Below are 20,334 nucleotides of genomic sequence, written 5' to 3'. Positions count from 1 at the left end.
TCCACGCTGAAAACGTCGCGGCACCTAAAAGACACAGACAAAGAACTCAGTTCAATACAAATACGAAAGGGTCGCATCACGCATCGCGTTCTCACTCACCTTCAGCGCTACTCATCTCAGCAGCACGTCACCATCCCCGGACGCCGGCCATCATCTAAGGAAGGAAAGGAACGAAGTTAGAGAACTGTTCAAAAGACTCATTATACTTACCTGTCAGACTCTTGCCAGTGACGTAACTAGGCAGCAACGAACCAGCATCAATCAACGCGCCCCTGCGCTGAAAGCAGGACGGAGAGCACACTTTCCAAGAAAACAAGGTGAGCTGTGGATCAAAGGGAAGGGTTGGACCCCGGGGAAGAAGGGGTTCAAGCACACAGAGACAATAGGGAGTTAAACTCTACCAATCCTGTGTTTCAGGCCCAGTCTCCAGTCAAGTAGACTCCAGGGAAGGGTTCAAGGTCGTAAGAGATCAGAACAGGCTGAGTGACGTCCCCGTGGATACCAGGTGAGCGTTACAGACGCGTAGCCCTAGATAATCATCTGCAAAGTCACACTTGGCATACTAGACAAAGTAGTAGGCTGAGTATAAGGAGAGAGGAAGGACTAGCCGTTGGAGCAGAACCTCCCTGGAGGCACTGCTACGAAGCTGGAGGTCTTGCTGTCGAGAGGAGATGAGCTGCTGCCTGGTACGCTAACTTGGAGGTTCTGGCGTCCGGTTTGCCATGGAGAGGCAAACACAAACGAAGAGAAGAGACCAGTGAAATGCGGCGGCAAACCACACACCACGTGAAAGGCATACCGGACGAAACCAGAAAGAACACTGCAAAGTGGCGGCATACAAGCAGGAACAGGAGAAGGCGACAGGGAAGCCGCCAAAGACCTCCAAGGCCTCCGAGACCGGCAGAGAAGCACCCAAGGACGCTGTGAAGGTACTGGGGTTGCAAACATCTTAGAGGGGGGATAACAGAGCTTCTACCCTGCCATACAAGTCCTTAGCTGGCTGGATAGTGAACCAGGTAAACTAAGAAAGCCAAATCATAAAGGACACTGGGTCTGGGACCCGCAACGAGAGTCAGAGGTGTGCCTCCTTGGTGCTTCATACTTGTGGCAGTACCGGGCAAGTTAGTGAAACCAGTCTGCCCAAAAGGGTAAGCAGGAGAACCTGGGTCCGGGGCCCAAAAGCCTAAGAATGGTCAGGGGAAGTAAGTCATTTCCCCAATGTAAGGAAGTCATGATATCAACAGTAAGACAGGAATAAGTGACCACAGTTCAAGGGTGTTTATCGAACTTCAAAAAAGGTTTGAAAAATGCCTATCTAATCCTAAATCTAGAGATCGGAGCAAGCTACGACCATCAAATAATAATAATGCAGTGATAGTGCTGTCTTGTCAAAATAAAAGGGCCTATACTAATAAACCTATTGCCAATCCTTACCTCTAAATACAAATGGTGTGGGAAACAATGTTATGCAAAAAGAAAGTGTTCAAGAAATTATATATCAGGATGTTCAGGCTATTGACCTCCCTTCCCCACGTTTTCAGAACGGGACAAGCCGGTACACTCGTGCTTAGCACAGTCTCTGGCTTCTCTAGCACGAGGGTGCATTTCAAACATTAGCATCAGGGCCTTCTGTGCCAAAGTCTCTTTGTCTTTCAAAGTCTCTTCTTTCAGAGGGCCCGATGCGACAAACAAACAATAAGTTCCTTTCCTCTTCGGTTTTCACACTTACTCAATTTCTCAGGTGATTCACTTTCCACTTCGGAATCCCCCTCAGCCGCTCTCAGATCCCACTTAATACAATGCTCATCAGATTGTCATGTATCCAATTTCTCGGGTGATTCATGACTCACCCCAGATCCCCCTCACCTGGGCTCAAATCCGTTTCAACACAATGTTCAATCAGTCTCCTTCCGCCGGGCTCGGACCAACTTTGATTCACTTTCACACAATTTTGCTTTATCCCAGAAGCTTTAAATTGATCTCCCTCCTTCAGGCTTGGACCAACTTCTCTACTTTGTAATTTCAATCAGTCTCCCTCCCTCGGGCTCAGACCGACTTTATCTATGTTCTCATCAACTTGCTTGGCAGTATCAACATTGAAGACTTTCAAATGTGCATAGGACTTTGCTGAACCCATCACAGGACTACTTCAATGTACAGTTCTTTTGCCAATATTTCACCTTTCTTAACTCTCTATTGGATATTCTACAGAGCCTTTCAAATGAGCACCCATGCGGTGCTGGACATCTCTTTCAAGGGCATCATCTATCGGTTTCAAAGTTCATTCACTCATCTGTTCTTCACTTTTGCTTGCGTTGGCTATCTGATGCGTTTCATACACTGTTCGCTTCAGCGTTCACCATACAATGTTGCTGCTTGCAAACTTGGCTTCAACACAGACTTGTCTGGTATCAGTCTCTCCAACTCACCGGCTGTGCTGAATTCACTGTCACTGCTTTGTTGTAGGAGCCAAGGACAGTACCACAGCAGCAAGCAACTCTCCCTCCTTGACTGTCGACAAGGGAGGGCCCCAGGTACCTCCCACACACAGTGCAGGACTCTTCAGCCTTGTTTCCTGGTCTTACATTTTCTATTCTCGAAGGTTCATGAAAGTAACAGTTTCTCGTTGAAAAGGTGAAGGGCGATCCCCCTCTGTTTTGCCGTTTTTCACCTGCTGCTTCCTTGTGTGCTTTGCCTTGCTTGGCATGTGTTCTTGTGCTCCTCCTATAATCTTTGTTGGGAAGTGTAATGGAAGTCAGGTGAGTGTGATGGTCAGTAATTGCCTGACCCTGTTTGTTTTCTCTCATAGCGAACTGTCTGTAAGAAAGTGTTAGTGTTGTGAAGTGGGCGGTGGTTTGAGTTCCTAAATACCCTGCCTGGTACGATGGGGGTAATGGTGTTATAGAGAAGGGGATACTGTGCCTCGGCTGTGTCCTGGCCACCTGGAGGACAGATCCCTGGTGACTAGCGGGTGAGACACCTTGAGGTGTCTCACACCAGGCATTGCGTCCTGCAGTTTGAAGCCTGACAAAGGCCAGGGGAAGGAAGTAATTTACTTGGGCATTGCGAACTGCAGTTTGAATCCTGGGAAAGGCCAGGGGAAGGGAGTAATTCCCCCTGACAGTGTGAAACCCATTGAATAACCTGAAGAGGGTTAAGGGGAGTCACCCCCCTAACATTTGTGAATACAAGAGACTTTCTGTTATACTTGCTGATGAGGAGAAACAACCTGAGAAAACATTTGTGACTTCTGATTTAACCCTTTTGTGAGGAACCTAGAGTTTTCATCATCTGGAGATGAACATTGGTCGACCATCCAGAAGAAGGGAGCCATTCTTGTGGACCAGAGGAGCAAAGATGGAAGGACTGCGGTTCTTGTACCAACCAGCTTGATAACCTGCACTTGTTGCCTGTGCTTAGGACCAAACATATCTGCATCATGCAATTTCTCAAAAACCCACGTACCCTTCCTTAATAATGTTCTTTTCAGTGAGGAGCTCTTTCTCTGCCTTCAGAGAATCTCTCAGTAGTGTGATGATTGGACCTGGTAAGGAAACCTGGAAGGGTTGCATAAATCCAGCATATACCTTGGCATGTCAAATAGAATTTCACCATTTCATTCAAATGGTGCTTTACCACCACGTTGTGAATGGCGTGGTAAAATATTTCTACTTCTCATTACGAAAGTCAAGCAATCCTCCCAGTTAGCCCCAGAGGAAAGAATGCATTTATTCATTGCCCCTTTTATAATTCTATTCACTCTCTCAACAATGTCATCCTGCTGGCATGATTCTCGCTAGTGATTTGTCTTTTTTGTGTGGCGTGATCTAAGAAAATGCTGCCTCAAGTTGACTCGATTTAGTGGAGTACCATCTGGGTATCTCTTCTTGCTTTGTTCGGTATTCTCCTACCATGGCTTTGAGGGTGCCGAATGAAAGTCCCCCTTCTTAGAGCTGCAATCTCCATAGCAAGTGCTCCTACTGTGTTAAAGTGTCTCCTCAAGATCATTTACTATTGTTGCGTATAAGGATCAGTATGCTTCCTGTTTGGGTGAGATCTAATTGGCTGTTCTAGTCTTAATCCCTGGGATGTTATGGGCCCATGTCTAGTAGCATATTCAAGATATCTTCAATTGCCTCAAACCAATTTTGATGGTCTGTTTTCTAAGGCTGTTTCAAAATATGTGCATGATGCAAATTCTATTTGGTCTAAATCCTTCATTATGCAAAGGATTTCAAATACGCTTCCTACTTTTAGAGCAGCTGTTTTCACGAATGTGAAAAGTGTTTCTCTAGGGAGGCCTCCAGATGCCTCTGCCACTGTAAAATGAGTGTTCGGATTGATAACCCCTCGATCCATCTGTCATCTCTTGACTACTTGATGGCATTCAGCAGGTATTGCAACATCAATATGTGGTAGATTAGCCCTTGTAGTCTGTTTTTACTTGATATATTTCTCTTTTATTCTCAATCTTGAAAAGCCTATTACGTTTACAAAAAACTAACCGTTTTTGTGGGAAGGAAAAAAAGAGAAATGATCTTTTTATCCTAGGTTCTAAATTTTTAGCTCCAGTGATATTTGTCTTGGCACTGGGAGCCAACTGGTATGGTCTTGGTGACCTATATTTTTAAATATAAAGGGTGCCTCCTTTCACGGCTAACTAGAGCTGCTATTTAAGGTAATGATTGCCAACTGTTGTGGCTTCCCAAGACCCAGAATATGTGCTTGAACTTGTGAGTGACAACTGAGGCAGCTTTCCAAGATCTGTACACGTTATAGGTGCCAACTGCCAGGATTTAAATCATACCCTGCAGGTCAGAGCCTACCTTCCACCTCAAATGTGGTCTAAATGCCCACCTGGAGCTGTGGCATGTCTTGTGGCAGAAGGCATTGCTGTACCTGAAGCACGACTCAGGAGAAGGTTTGTTCTCTGTGCATTAGTGCAAGAGAAACTACTCACCCTGAGAACCTTGCAGGCTTACTATGGGACAGCACTATTGTCATGGGTCCACTTTCTGGGTGAATCTATGTTTCAATGCTTGTTAACCTTGTGTGTATGAGAAACATTCGATGGTACAGGGATGGGGAGTTTTTGCTGCAGTAGAATTTTTCAAAGTAGATTTCATTTAATATTTTCAGCGACATGTGCCGGAGTGGAGGGGGGAGTGGGTTTAGGAGAATAATTAATGTAGGAGTGTTAAGGGGGGAGTTGCAGGGGGTCTCCCTTGCACGTATTTGCCGCAAACCCTTCCTGTAAAAATCTACTTTGCTGAAAAAGCTTCCACCAAATCCCATAGAACCGACGGTACCAATGTCTTCCCTACACAATTTTATCACTAAACCAACACGGTTTTGCACTTGTAATAAATTGTCTTTTACACTCATAAAAAATAGAATAGTCAAAGCAACATGCTGTTGCTAATATTAGCAATAAAGTTGTGGAGTAGATACCCAGCATCCTACTCTTCTAACTTTGTAAAACTACCTACTATCAATCACCAATGTGTATGTAGCCATTGTGGCCCAGTAAAACCATGCTTACAAGTGGGATGCATCTTTCAGACCGATCCCTCAGGGAGTCGGGTCACTAGCATCTGGTATGGCCTGGCCCTGTGACAATAATGCCGTATTACTGTGTTTTTTTTCTGGGCAGTGGTCCATACCATTATTCTTTAGCCTGTTTATGCCAATGCAGGAGGGGACCGACCATATGCAATTCAGTCTTGGTTTTCCACCAATGGGAAGAGTCCAGCATAAACTGATAGGCAATGTCACATCTGCACATGAACACACACCACCACAGGCAATGTCACATCTGCACATGAACACACACCACCTCAGACATGTGTTGGTCTTTTTGGGCCTCCTCAGTGAAATACATCCTGTTTGCGAATGGGTGCTGCAGTTTGCACTGTCTGCATTTTTGTTTGAGAATCGGGAGCCTCTTTATCAGAATGTTTTCCTTATTCCTTAGCTGCAAAACATAAGAGTCTTTCCAGTTATACCAACCTGCAGTGTCACGTGCGGTAACAGGAGGTTTTGCCACAGTGGAATTAATCGAAGGAGAATTCATCTAATTTTTTTGATTGAATTTTGCCCCAAATATATGTTGGGGTGGGTTTAGGCAAATAAAAAATGTATGGGGTAAGGCTGGGTGGTGAGGGGTGTGGGGGTTGTGGTGGTGGTCTCCCCCTGCTTATACTTGCGGCTAAATCGATCAATTAAAAAAATGTGATGAATTATTTTCAATAAATTCACATAGAACAGCCACGCGCCATATGAAATATATAAGACGTTTAAGTTTACCTTGCTGTTTGTCGCACACCTTCTGAGCAGAATGCTGGTAAGTAACGTCTGCTTCTTGTGAAGTTCCTCAGTGGAGCATTTCTGGGAAGCTTTTGAAGCGGGATTCTCTTGCTCCGCATATCTTTATAGTCAGATCTGCTGAACATATGCGCACAGGATAATGTTGCACAGGGTTATCCCAGCAGGATTGTGAATGACATTCTGTGGTGTTCCGCGCACAGTTCAGTGCATGTGGCATGCTGCTTGCTGCTTGCTGCTTGATGATATCCCATGTGGGAAAGAAACCCTAATTCACCCAAACCCACTACATTCATGCAATTCTTCAAGTTAAAACTACTTTGGATATAACAGAAAGGCATTCAGTCATCAACTTAGAGGGCAAATAAATCACATCTAGAGACCACCCCACCACCCTATTGTGTTTCTACAAAATAAGTTGTAGTATCAATCTAAACAAACAGTTTTCATTCATGTTATTGAATTCCTTTTTATTAAAATATTGGTAATTCCGGATTCCTCTTAGTCTATCTAAAGAATATAAGCTCTATCAACATATATAGGTTTGTTTTTGTGATTTGAAATCCAGATTATAAAACAACATTCTTTTAATGTAGGATGCGCCTTTTGTATGTATAATTATCAAGAAATAACCATGAGAATTAGTTGTTGTACTGCATTTGAGTTAATAAGGTTAATGGAATTTAAAACTGTGCAGAGGAGAAAGTGGGAAGCACTCGGTTACTTTCTGCAGTGTGGAATGATTACCCCATTTCAAACTGTTTTGGCGTCCTTGTCAGAATAAATTTTGGGCGAGTCGATTGTGTTGGGACGGGAAATGACCAGCATCAACCTTTTTTTAATAGACTCCAAAAATGCTTCTGCCGCTTGTGTCCCCTGACCTCAGGTCCTACTGCTGACCGAGATGTACTGCCGGGAGCGAGGCATCCCCTTCCCGAAGATTGAGCTGAACGAGGAAGATGAGAAGAAGCCGAAGGAATGCTATATGTTCATGGATGCCAAGAATCCAAAGGCCCCAATAGTGATTCACTTCCCACTAGTCAATCACACATTCTGCAAATACAAAGAGCCAGGTAGGTCGAAGAGCAGTTGTTCCTCAACAATAGCCCTTGGGTTCATCTGTGCTTCAAGGGCGCCGCCAAACAGCATGATGTAACTGGATGATACATATCGGGGGCCTGTGCATTATGGCCCAATGATGCCGTGGATGGGTTCTGGTGATATCATAATAAACAGCCATGCTGAGAGTGTTTTCTTCAGCAGAACCTCAAGATGGGATTATGACACTATATAATACACATATTTTGATCTGCTTTTAAGATTCAGTGGGTTTGGTTTAGGTTACCATGAAAAGAAAAAATGTGATTCTTTCAAACAGGAATATTCTTTCTCAAAAGCAATAAATTAAATACTATAGTATCCAATTTGGTAGGCTGGAGTACAATTCAGGTGAACAATTATGTGTTTGTTTGTGAGGAGGTGTTGTTTATGGAAGATAATTTTCCATTTTTAAAAGAAAAGTGCTGTTTTAAAAGTGTGCTTTGTCCATGCAACAGTGTTGATCGTTTCAGTGTTCAGATGTCAATGGGTCGCTGCCTGCATGGAATGTCTATTTTCATTTCCTCATGGATTTTGTGCTGACGGTACAAAAGGGGTTCATCCTCTTTGCTAAGTCCTCCAAACAATGCACTACTAGCTTTCATTCTGTACATTTCCCTCTGGGATCCTGATATAGAGACAAAGGGGCTCATTACAAGTCCCCAGTATCGCGCTGGTAGTTCTGACTGGATACCGGGGGACAGTCGTACCGTCTTTGCCACCTGATATCCCGGTATTACCTGCATACTAAGGATGGTTGAGACGACAGTAACTCCTCATTCCTATGGAGTCCCATAGTATTCCATGGGATGCCGCAATCACCGGCACCAGAAATACTGGTGCCGGTGATTGTGGCAATTGTCTGCCGTAGGGGACAGAACTATCGGCGGGTCAGGCCTGCCTGCCGGTAGATCATAGCCCCTACCGGCAGACTTGGAGTTTGCCGGTCTGGAAATGTGTCAGTACACGTTGTTACCTGCACCTTATTTCCAGGTCGGCATACTCATAATGAGTCTCAAGAAATTGAATGAGCAAATAGATAGCTCTCTTATCTGATCAATATACCACACCAAGACCGCTGACGAAGAATAATAGGATTAAGGAGGATAATCATTATAACCTCATGCTGTAACCAGTTCAATCTCCATCTGTGCATCATGTTCAGTTGTGCTATGTGGACAAACTACATACAGCTTGCGACAAAGTCCTCTGCCTGTTCCTTTGTACTGTTCGTGGGGGTGACTAGAGAGGTTGGGTGGTTCCCAAGATCGATGATGATGAGCCTGGGGCAGGAGAATGTGAGGAGTCCCCTGGTCATACTCACGTCGCCCCCATCTTGAGGCAGGGCCAGTCACAGAAACAATGACTACGCACACCCTCCCCAATAGAGAGCATAAAGCTTCTTCTAGCCAGTCCCAAAGTCCACACGCAAGAACACATGGATCAATTGCAGGCATCTTTACCTAAAGATACTTTTAAAACGGACGCTGCTACTGTTGCAAAACATCCCACAGATACAAAAGAAGTGTTTTCAAGGACTCAGAGAGACAGATGCTCCCGGAACTCTGAATGCCGGTGTGTGATGCAATGTTGCGACTTTGTGTTTTTCCAGCAGTATATTTACCCTGCAATGATGAAAACGTATTAACACATTGTCTGCTGGCAGAGTGTTCCCTTGCAGAGGATACAAAGTTGCAAACTTACAAAGCAATAATTTTTTCCCCATCCACCAAGCTTAAACCCTTGAGTGCTAAGGGCGTGTTTAAATCTCTTACTCATGCGACAAATTTATTGCCGCCTCTCAGGACTCGAATCATTAAATCTGAAGCCATAAAGAAACCCTGGTTCAATGATGCCATTATTCTCATCAGACAAAAGAAACGTGGTGCGGAGCGTGACTGACATAAAAATCCATCTGACACCACTTAATCCACTTATAAGACCTTCGTCAAACAATATTTAAGAGGCAAACACAAAAGCAAAGTCTGATATTTACAAGAGCAGAATTCAAAGTGCCAAGTCTAGCTCCAAGGCCAAGGAATTGTTCTCTATGTTGAGCGAGTTCAAGAGTAAGCCCCTCCTGAATCCTCACCACCCCCCCCCGCATCTATTCCAGTAAAAGACAAGCTATGGTGCCAGGCTATTCATGATGTGTTTATCAAGAAGGTCACTATGCATCAAATGAATACTCTGCAGGTTAGGGATTTGTGCTCACCTCAGGAAATGGAAGCATTAGCTCACAAAGCAGTGGCCTCTCCCCATCCTGAATCTTTAGTTTTGACTTCACTCCCTGTACTGAATCATTTGTCTAAGAAACTATTGAGGCTATGAAGCCTACTTCTTTGTCAGGATGACACCTGCCCTGTGAATCTGTTTATACAATGTCGGGAAACCCTTTGCCCATGGGTTATCAAGTACATCAATTAATAATTTCGTGAAGGCAATGTCTACCTTTCTTTAAAAGAGGCCTGGGTTACCCCCCTTTTAAAAAAGGAATCCTTGGACCCTTTCATTCCAGATAATTATGGTCCCATTACTAATGTGCCATGTCTGTTGAAAGTTTTGGACAAAGTAGCACACTTGCAACTCCAGGACCATGTAGAGGATCATAACATCTTGCTCCCTTGCCAATCTGGTTTTAAGAAAGGCTTTGGCACAGAGACAGCTATGCTGGATCTCAAGGCCAATTTGCTCCAGAGTATGGACCAAGGGCTTTTATCAGTTTTGATGCTTCTAGATTCATCTTCGGCATTTGATCTCGTGGACCATGTACTATTAGCAGACAGACTTCAGTCAGTTGCTGGCTGTTCGCCTAAAGCGGCCCTTTGGATTTCTTCTTTTTTGGGCCCAAGGGAACTTAAGAGTAAATGCAGGTGACGTCTCTTGTGATCCATCTCTCATCACCTGCAGCATTCCACAGGGTCTTGCATCTCCCCAATGCTATTCAACATCTATATGATCCCTTTTTTACCTTTGTTGATTAGCATGGGCGTACTAGTGGCTAATTATGCCGATGACACACAAGTCATCATTGAACTCTCTGGCTCATATCTTGCGGATTTGGAAACATTGAACACCATCTATAAGGCCTTAAATTCCCTTGTGTTAAACGCAAGTTAATCTGAGTTGCTTATTGTTGCCTCCAGTCAAAAGTTGAGATCCTTTCCAGTTGAGTATGCAAACTTTCAAATCATGGATATGTCCATTGCAGTTAAAAAAAAAAGTAAAAACTCTTGGCGTGGTCTTGGACGTGGAACTCTGTGTCAACATGTGGCCTCTGTTATATCTACCTGCGGTCTGGTAAACAAGCTTCTACACAACCTTTTCTCACACAAGAAAACTGGCAAGGTTAGCCTCACTTCTCATAAACACCCATCTCGACTACTGTAACAGCTTGCTTAGTGGTTGCACTAACTCTGTTATAGCTGCGCTACAGGTTAACCAGAATGGTGCAGTGCGGGCCTTTGCAGGCCTGGCTAGATGCTCCCATATTACTGCTACCAGAAGGGGCCTACACTGGCTACCAGGGAAACATCGCATTACCCACAAGGTTCTCACATTGACACATAAATGTGTGGTGAATGCTGCTCCTGAATATCTTAAAGCGCGCCTCCCGCCATCTGTCCCAAATCGCCCACTTAGACCACAACATCATCTTAGATTGACCCAACAAGGTTTAAGCTGCTGAAGGCAGGTGGCCGTAGTTTTAATGCTCAAGGCCCCAGCACATGGAATGTGCTACCGCTTAGTAGCAGAGCTGTTGAAACACCCACAAAGTTTAAGAAGGATCTGAAAACCTTCCTCTTCAACATTTCACTTGACTAGGTATCCTATTCTACCAAGGTGATGCCCTTCCTTGACTGCTGAGCTCGGTACCCTGGCTTTCCTTGTGCATCATTTTGGATTTTTTGTTTGGGTCATGTGTCCTTGTCTGTTGTTTGTGGGCCCTGAGGCCTGGGCGCTTGTGGTGCGATGGAATAAAAATTCATAATAAATAAATAAATGTTCGTCCTGAATTCCCGTAAGCAATCATTGTAGGCTCTGGCCACTCGCGCACTTAGAGACTGACAAGCAAAGGAGGACAGGTGACCTTTGGCTGGGGGTCAAGTTCAAAACAATGGCCCATGATGCAACAGCCCCAACGATGCCCCCTCACCCACCACCCATTTAGCAGTCCACCATTTATTTGACTGTTCTTTGAGAGAAATCCTGCTCACAAATGAAGTTGTCATGAGCGTGCTAAGAGACAATTCAGTCTTTGTTGTGCACTCTACATATGGCCATATATGAAGGAGCACTGTAGTGTATTACAAAATGTGTGAGCGAGGATATGTGTATTATGCACAGAGTATCACATCTTGCTGCTCACAGTGTTAGCAGCAAAGTGAGGTAAAGACATTTGATCATGAGGAAACCATTTGGTGAAATGGGTGACCGGGATTTGATCCCAGCTTTACTGATTGCACAGTTTGCAATTGGGCTGCAGATTGCATCTCCTTCTAGCCCATCTTTAGTTGTCCAACAGTGTTTTCTGCACAATGTTCTTTCATGTTCCATAGCTCACATGGGATCTCTGCAGAATTGTGCAAAGTAAGAGTTGCTTGTTCTCCTTCCCCTTGCCTTAATTGCATTCTGTTACCAGTCCTGCATGTGATAACGCCTGAAAAATGCCCTTTGTGCATACGATCGTTAAAGGACCACACCAATAAAGGTGCCCACCGCAGTGAGTGGTTCTATGTGAAAATGTCTCCAGGAAAATGTAGTCATGTGAAAATGTAGTTAGCAAAAAGTTGTTTAAAAAAATGTAGTAATTCAATAAATGCAATGCAAAGTGGGAACATGTTGCCAGTGATAAGGTTGCAATCAATCTATGTTTAAATACACAAAAGTACAAGGCTGAAATCCTAACTTTGACCCAAACCTCTAATACAACCTCCAAAATCACCCTAACTGCGTTCCTAAGTATTCCCCTAACTGTAATTTCCACTCCTATTCTTCCCTGAACCCTTACAGAACACTAACTCTTCAGAATATTAAAGCATTTTATCTGCATGTTACTAAATACAAAATAAATAGAATCCTAACCTTAGCCTTACCCTAACTGCAGCTCTAACACTAAGCCTAATGCTTACTTCACCCTAACCACGAGGCCTATCCCAACCTCTATCCTACGCCAACATCACCAGCCCTCTCCGAACCTCTGTATCGCTTTAACACTTACCCAAACCATTGCTCTGTTAGCCGTACCATAACCTCTACCCTAACACTTTCCTGACACTTAATCTACTCTAACCCCAACACCACCAGCGCTGCAGCACCCACCCAGACCCTAATTTACCCTAATTTTAACAAACATCATTACTATTACCCTAACCCCTATCTGAACCCTAAACTAGGCAATCACAACCCCACTAAACCCTCCTTAATCCTGGCAATTATCCTAGCAGCACTGCCTTTTTGGCTACTTTTCAGAGGCATTTTCTGACTACTTTTTGCTTGCCAACTTTTTCACTACAGAGGTTTTTTCACCACAGCTTTTTCAACGACTACATGTTTGTTGGCAACATTTTCACTGGATACTCAGTGAGTCAGACCAGACCATCCCTTGTACCATATGGCAGCCACGGAAAGCAATTTAAATAATGCTAGAGAAAACTGTGACTATTATAAATATGATTTAATGTAGTAGAAAACCAGCCACAGATTGCTTAATGGACATTTCCTGAGCTTTTTGACATCTAGTATCCAGCCTCTCACACTGTCCACAATTTTAGATCAGAGCTGCTCAGATTATATTTATAATAATTATTTTCTAACTCACTTAATACCAGGGAGTGGTTTCTAAGCGTGGGATCGGGATTCAAATCTGTGTTGCGCTGTGTTGTCTTGCTTCCAAGACAAGTGCGTTGCCCCTGAGCTATTCTTCCTCCACAATCAGGGAGATCGGTGGGTGCAAAGACTTCACAACCCTTCATTTGTTGGTCTCTCTACACAGCATGCCAACAAGGGTGCCAATTGGCACACTGTCCGAGGACTAAACTCAAACCACCAATGCATTGCACACCTATTACATGGAGACCTGGACGGCAAGGATCAAGAGGATTTCCACTGGGTGGGTATCCTTGAAAACTGACTATGAGGAGCCCCCTGGATGGTGGTAGCCCTTTTAAACCCGTTCAGGGGGAGCATCAAGGTTGGACTTTGCAGGTGCGCCAAATGCCGCTTTCCTTTCTAAATTCTAGGTTAGTAACCTGAAGCTGGACATTGCCACACCAGGGTGTAAATGGGTTACAGTTCTGGCTTTGTATTGGCTTGGCTTGATTGCCTGAAATGTGTTGAGGCACGGTGAGCCAGGATGCTTTCTGGCGAGTATGACCGGGTTGCTAAGATTTAAACGACATCCTGACCGTTAGCCAGGAAGAAGCACACAAACGTTGAATGTGTCGACTGCCACTAAACTAATGGCTGCCCCAATTTGGAATGGATGCAGCCCATTGGGCCTGGCACTGTGCATTGCCTCAACAGGCTCGATGCCTTCAACAGTGGGCTGAGTGCAAACCGAGTCCAGACTGTCCGACACCTTGGGTCACCATGTAATGTAGTGTAGCGATGCTGCCATTGGATCATGCATCCTACCTAATTGCATGTTAAGGAACTGTGCTCCAATATGAACACATTTTCGAAAACATAAGAGTTTTGGGGGAAATATGTAGAGCGATTTGGTGCAAAAGGGGGTAGCGGTGGGGGAAGAAGGTGGAGTGCTGGGAGGGACCTCCCACATGAAGGCAAGATCTGGAAGGAAGTTGGGGGAAAACATTGGGAGCCTGCATTCATGCTAATGCAGGTCAGGATTGTGACGTTTTGATCCCAGGCGTTGATCTGTAGTGTCATTGAAAGTGGTCGTGCATAGCGTACCTCTTCCATTTTGGCTGCCTCGTTGCATGTGGCTGTGCTACGAAAGAGGAGGGCTGGGGTTTGTTAGTAGGCTAGAGGGGGGTAGCTGCCAAGCCTGGGATGTTCATGGGTAAAAACCAGAAGTAGCTAACTGTTGAATGTGGGTGGCGTTCTATCTGTTTTGGTGGTCACATTTGGCTATGTATTTTTTCAGTCAGTCAAGAAGTTTATTTCGGATTCCAAAAATCCTTAAAACACGTAAAACCAGGGTATGTATTTTATCCAGAAGGGTGAACCCAAAATCGGACAATTCATTGGGCGGAGATATTTGGTTAGCCGAAAGTTTTGGGTTGTGGGTTTGGAGATAGGGCTGAAAAGATGAGCGTTGGCATGTCTCTGTCACAGATCATGTGGTATTCGCAGGCCTGGCTTACTGTGTGCGAGTTGGGGTGTGTATGTAGAATAAGGTGATAGGTTTAGAAGGTGTCGGCAAGTTGGGGAGAACAGGAGGATTGGAGTAATTGGGGAGGCTGCTTATGGAGTTTTGGTACCAAACCAAACCATTACAGTTCTGGGCTGTTGTTGATCTGTGATTGGGTTTCTCCATCTTCTCCATCAGGAAGGAGAGTTCTTACCACTTAAAGTTCTATTTTAAGGCAAGAGAGCAGGGGGGACCGACCCAGCGGAGTCTGTTTGAGATGTTGTGGGCAGGCCCAGGTTATGTGTTGGTGAGACTAGCCCCAAACGGTTGCATCCCGGTGGCATCGTGCTTTGTGAGCATGGCTGTTACTGCTGTTCATTGCTAATGAGTGATGGGTAAGACACATAAAAACGACTTCTTTCAAGACATTGCTTTTATTCACTGTGATTACATTTCAGGCTGCAACTTGGAGCAGCCCACTCCAATCCTGAGAGCTAGGCCGAACTGCACGATCACAGATTTCCAAATAGGTGAGCAGAGGATGGCTGAAACAGCTTTCTATTGCTAAGCCCGGAAAGTGCCCAGCCTCTATCCTAGAGGATGGAGAACACTCCTGACACAAGTTTTTCAGCTCAAGTATAAGATGAGTCTGTCATTTCAAATGTTCACCTTATCAATCGAAAGTTGTTTTTTTTCCAGTCAGTTGGAAATATTAGCAGACTTGAATTTGTGTATAATGCCGAAAGCAACACAGGTCCTTCATAATTACTCAGTGGATCCCATCAGTCATCTGGGACTAGGATTTAGCACTGATTGGAAGAATATCACTGGGTGTAGGTGGAGTGCATGCAGGAGGTCTGCGGGATTCGTTTAGGTCACGTCACCGCTGTTAACACCGCATATGTCCGATTCTTACACAAACCGAAGGCTTACGTTCAATTGTTTCTCTTTGACTAGGTGTGAAGCGGGAAACTGAAGAGGAGAAATCATTTGGCAACTTCTTGATTTCCGGGAAGAACTCGCCCTACCGATCCACAAACTTCACCTTTGAGCCGCTTGACTTTGATAGGCTGCTGGAAGCCAGCCGCTACAATGTCCTCAACAATAGAGACACCATCCTAGACGCTCTCAAGATAGCACTTCACCGGAGGACACTTAAGAACAGGAAAGAGGCTAAGCTGTCCAAAACTGTGTGACCATACATCTCTGGAGAAACACTGGGTCTACGAGAATACTCCGTGTTCTGCATCAGATGGCCAGCACCAGGCGAGACTTTGTAGGACACTATACGCATTTTTTTCGATTTGGCAGTAATTTTTAAAAAAGTAGGCTTGTAACTGAGCATGAACTGACACATGATATTGTTATTTAAGTCTGCTTTCTGTCAATCTTGTTTTATTTCTTTATTTTGTGTTTGTTTATTTCCTATTGCGTCATGGAAAAAATCAAACGACCAAATGTGTATTTTTTATTTTAGACTAAAAAAAGGTGTGCCCTCTATTAATATTATGCATATGTTCTAGCACAGGGGCCCGCAACCTGCTTCCCTCACCACCAACTAGGCTGGCTAAGTTTGATGGGAGTTTCCGTCCAACACAACCGGAGGGACAAAGGCTGCAGAACCCTGAGCAATCTGACTAATTTACACATTACAACCGAGCAATAACTAGGCAATGGCTAACTATTTGTGTTCTGAGGAAACAGATCAAGAAATGATTGATCCTGTACTGTATCCATGGCAACTCTTATGAAGCACCTTAAGGACTGGCACCGCATTGGTGGCCAATCCGGCGGGCACAGGCGTTCTGCTTAAACTTTGCACTTCGCCTGCAGTACAGAGAAGATTCCATTGAACTGAAGGGGGCATCTACAAGTCCTATGCAAAGAACACCAGTGTAGTGGGTAGTGTGCTCATGGTTACAGTGTGCACTGGAATGCCACGTAGGTAACACTAACTCATGCAAGTCACTAGAGCAACCTCCTCCGTCTTTCCATTACTAAATCATGGAGCCATTCCAGTAATTAGGGGTAATGAGCAACCCCTTTCATTGCACCATTAATGGCTCATTACTGCCCTAGTATCTGTATTTGAATCCAACTGTACAACAAGCTTTTCCACATGATGGAATTAATGTTCTTCCTTCATAGCATGCCTGAATGATTTGAGTATCTCCATTTCAACTCCACTCTGCATCATTTGTATTCTCTGCATCGGACATGCATAACAGTCCTAGAAGTAAGCCTTGCAGTGTATGGCTCTTCAAAGTATCTCCACTCTATCTTTGTTTCCCAATTCTCTGCAATCCACTCTTAAGACTGCCGCGCTCATGTTCTCTGTAGGGTTTGCTGTGGATGTATTTTTCGATTGTCAGCTTCACAGACCTCACTAGACTCCGTCAACAGTCTTGATTTGCAGCAGCGTCCTTTTACTTTCTATCGGTGTTAGTTTTTTCTGAGCTCTAGCGTTCTTCTTCGGCAGTTGTCTAGCAGCAGGTGTAATGTGGTGATACACTTTGAGTTTTTGCATGTGTAGTTATGATGATTGACAAGTGATGCCACTTAACAGAAGGCCCTGCAAAAAGAAACCAAAATATTTACAATGCAAGCACGAGACTCAACCATGAGACTATTTACGCCACAAGCACTCGCAGAATAAATTGAGAATTTGTATACAGCTAAATTCTGGCCTAGCACTGACCCTGGACCGCAAGTAAAAACATGCAGTAGGATCTCATCATGAGTTTGGCGGTATTTACATAGGAATTGCCACCAAACTCTTATACTAAGAACGCTACTTGGTCTGGTGGATTCACATTAGGGTTTTGTGGATTTACTGTGGATGGTAATTCCACCTGCAATAAATCTTTCTGTGTTTGGAGGTAAGGTGGAGGAGTTACCCCCAGCTATATGTAGGGGGTAACTCCTCCACTTCACCTTTAATCTTGGAATTTCATGGTACGGTAAACGTGACAGTAAATCCGTGGATGCCAAAACCAGAGGTAACAGAGTTACCGATAATTATTTTACTCTACATTTTAGCGCAAGTCCAAATACATAATGATGCCCATTGATCTGTTAATGAAGTTGATAATTAGTTATACGAAGAAAGGAGTCTGCCAACTTCCTTTACTAGTGATGGACTTCTGACCTAGGCTGCTTGCGTAAGCAGACAGTGATTGCGGTCTCACCTCTTGGTTTCACTCTCTGATTGGATCCTTCTCATAGCTGTGTTTTGGTTTCAAATATGTTAGGGGTGGCATAAGCATTGATAATTAAAATCTGACCCATTGAATCCCTGCGTACATTCCTTTTCAATTTCCATCAAATCGGCAGTTTGGGTTTTTGGCAAACCCAACCTTTTTTTTAATTTTTATTTTTATTTTTATTGTATTTGGTTAGTGTAATCTTTTACATATACATGTATATCAAAAAAAGATAATTTCATTTACAAACAAGGTTTCTTCCTACTTCAGACAACATTAAATCGGAAAAAAAGAAACGAAAGAAGAAAGAAATAGAAGAAAAAAAGAGGAAGAAAACCAGTAAACTGACATAACCATCAACACAACCGTGCCCTATTCATTAGACTTAACAATCCTATCATCATTCATACATTTTTAGAATATCAGAGCGCAGAGTAAACAAATTAAAGCAAATGATGGTACATTCTCTATCGTCATAGTTCCCATCTAAAAATGTGAGCCTCCGATTAGGCATCTGGTATTTGCTGAGGGTAAAGTACCTCTAAAACATCAGATTAAACCCTTCCAACACATGTGCCACTGCAATTGTGAGCACCTGGTTGTGGCATGCTGTTATCCAATCCCAGAACATATGTGGTACTGATCTACCCGAATGCACACCAAATCTGTTGAACAAACGAGATCTGAAATCCTAGGTTCCTTCACAGTCTGTAAGGAGATGTTTCAAGGTTTGGTTCTCTGGGTTTTTGCATCTTGAACAACAGAATTTGGTAGCATCCCTCATACCTCTTCTTGAAAGCACATCCCCAGTTTGTGCTATATTCAGTCTCAGTCTGAGGATTTTTTTTTCTTATATTACAATCGGGGAATCTCACTAAATATTTGATGTCTTGTCCCAGTTTTTTTAAAGGAGTTTACATCCCAACCCATTCAGTCCTCTCTGAATACCGAACATTTCTGTCCATCTCTCCCCTGTTTACCCACTTGTCTTAGGTATCATACAAACATTTTGAATCCCCATCATTGCAAGGCCGAAAACATGGGATTTTTTAAATTGAATGTTTGTACTTATTGTCACAAATATATATGGGTTGTGGGGTAGGGGTATTAATTAGTAATGGGGGTTGGGCAGAGGAGGCTGTGGGGGTCTCCCCCATATTGATATGTGAGAATAAGTGCAAATATTCGATATTTTGTGCATTGAAAGTGATTGGTGCGCAGGAATCACATGGATCCCTTGTCCTACACATGTATTTGTTGTCATTGGCAACCGTACATCTCCGATCATCATTTTACACTGAAACTTTTCCGGTTACATGAATTAATGGGTAAATATTATGTGTAATGGTGATGGCATTAGTGCTCCTGTTCCACGGTTGTTTGGCAATTTCTGGGATAGAAAAGGGCGTGTTGGTAGAAGAAAAATATCAGGGTGAAGGATCTTGGGGTGTATTGCTTTTCTAGGGTGTACACTGAGTATGCACACACCTGTTCTGGGTATTAAGTATCAGTATTCACTGTTTTAATTGAACAGTCTCACATGAAAATCATATTCAGCTTACACAAATGCCTTGCTTTAAAGAATGGACCCCCAGCAGCAAACATCTAGAAGACAGCCATACACCCCTTGACACCCCACCACGCCGCCGAAATCAAAACAATCGTGCCAAAAAATTATCTGATATCATTTTGTTAGTTTTGTAATGAAGAGTTTTGCTGCAAATGTAATAAGAGACATGAAATCGATATATAATAAAAATCTATTTTACTAACTGTCTTTCACTCTTTTTAGCTAGAACAGATGATCGCGCCTGTGGGCTGGGGGTTGAGGTGATTGTGGTCTGCACCTGGATCCAGTCAGGGCCTATTTTCTTTTTTTTTTTAAACTCTTTTTATTGTTCAACAACAGTGGTCTCGACAGCTACAACAACTCTCTCCCACCAATTCACACAAATCGACAAGCAGAAAAAGAAAAAGACATTTACAATTGACATTATACGGATTCATCATCATCTGAGAGCAAATCACATAGATACATACGGAAGGGACCCCATATGTCCTTAGGCCGGCTTGCCCCCGGGAGGGTCAAAACATATTGTTCCTCACACTCGTTGACATATGTCAGTTCACGAAGGAAAGTGGTCATGCTTGGCGGTGTGGACATTTTCCAGGTGTGTAGGATACATTTCTTCGCCACTGCGCATGCCACATTAAATAGTCTCCTGGTTTTCTCCGTGCACTTGCCAATGTCTCCAAACAAGTATTTGTGGGGAGTTAATTGCGGGGGTATCTGCGTGATTTCAGCCAATAGCTCAGCCACCTCCCCCCAGAATTTCAGAAGGGCAGGGCACTCCCAGTACATGTGAAAGGAGCCCGCAGACTGAGCCCCGCATT

The 20,334-nt window shown here is 43.8% G+C and overlaps 1 protein-coding gene across 1 annotated transcript in view; it reads left to right on the top strand.

Annotated features, from left to right (window-relative positions):
- PLA2G4F (phospholipase A2 group IVF) overlaps positions 1-19,712 on the top strand; it is a 403,704-nt gene extending 383,992 nt beyond the window's left edge. Inside the window, exons 19-20 of the mRNA XM_069638816.1 lie at positions 7,211-7,397; positions 15,695-19,712. Coding sequence (XP_069494917.1) covers positions 7,211-7,397; positions 15,695-15,933 — 426 coding nt within the window. The 3' untranslated portion in view covers positions 15,934-19,712. The remainder of the gene's footprint in view (positions 1-7,210; positions 7,398-15,694) is intronic.
- Positions 19,713-20,334: the final 622 nt, after the last annotated feature.

The sequence above is a fragment of the Ambystoma mexicanum genome, chromosome 14, assembly GCF_040938575.1.
Source record: "Ambystoma mexicanum isolate Mex_15411 chromosome 14, UKY_AmexF1_1, whole genome shotgun sequence".
In the NCBI taxonomy this organism is placed as follows: domain Eukaryota; kingdom Metazoa; phylum Chordata; class Amphibia; order Caudata; family Ambystomatidae; genus Ambystoma; species Ambystoma mexicanum.
Note: the sequence above shows the minus strand (reverse complement) of the source record. Positions and strands in the feature narration are given on the sequence as shown.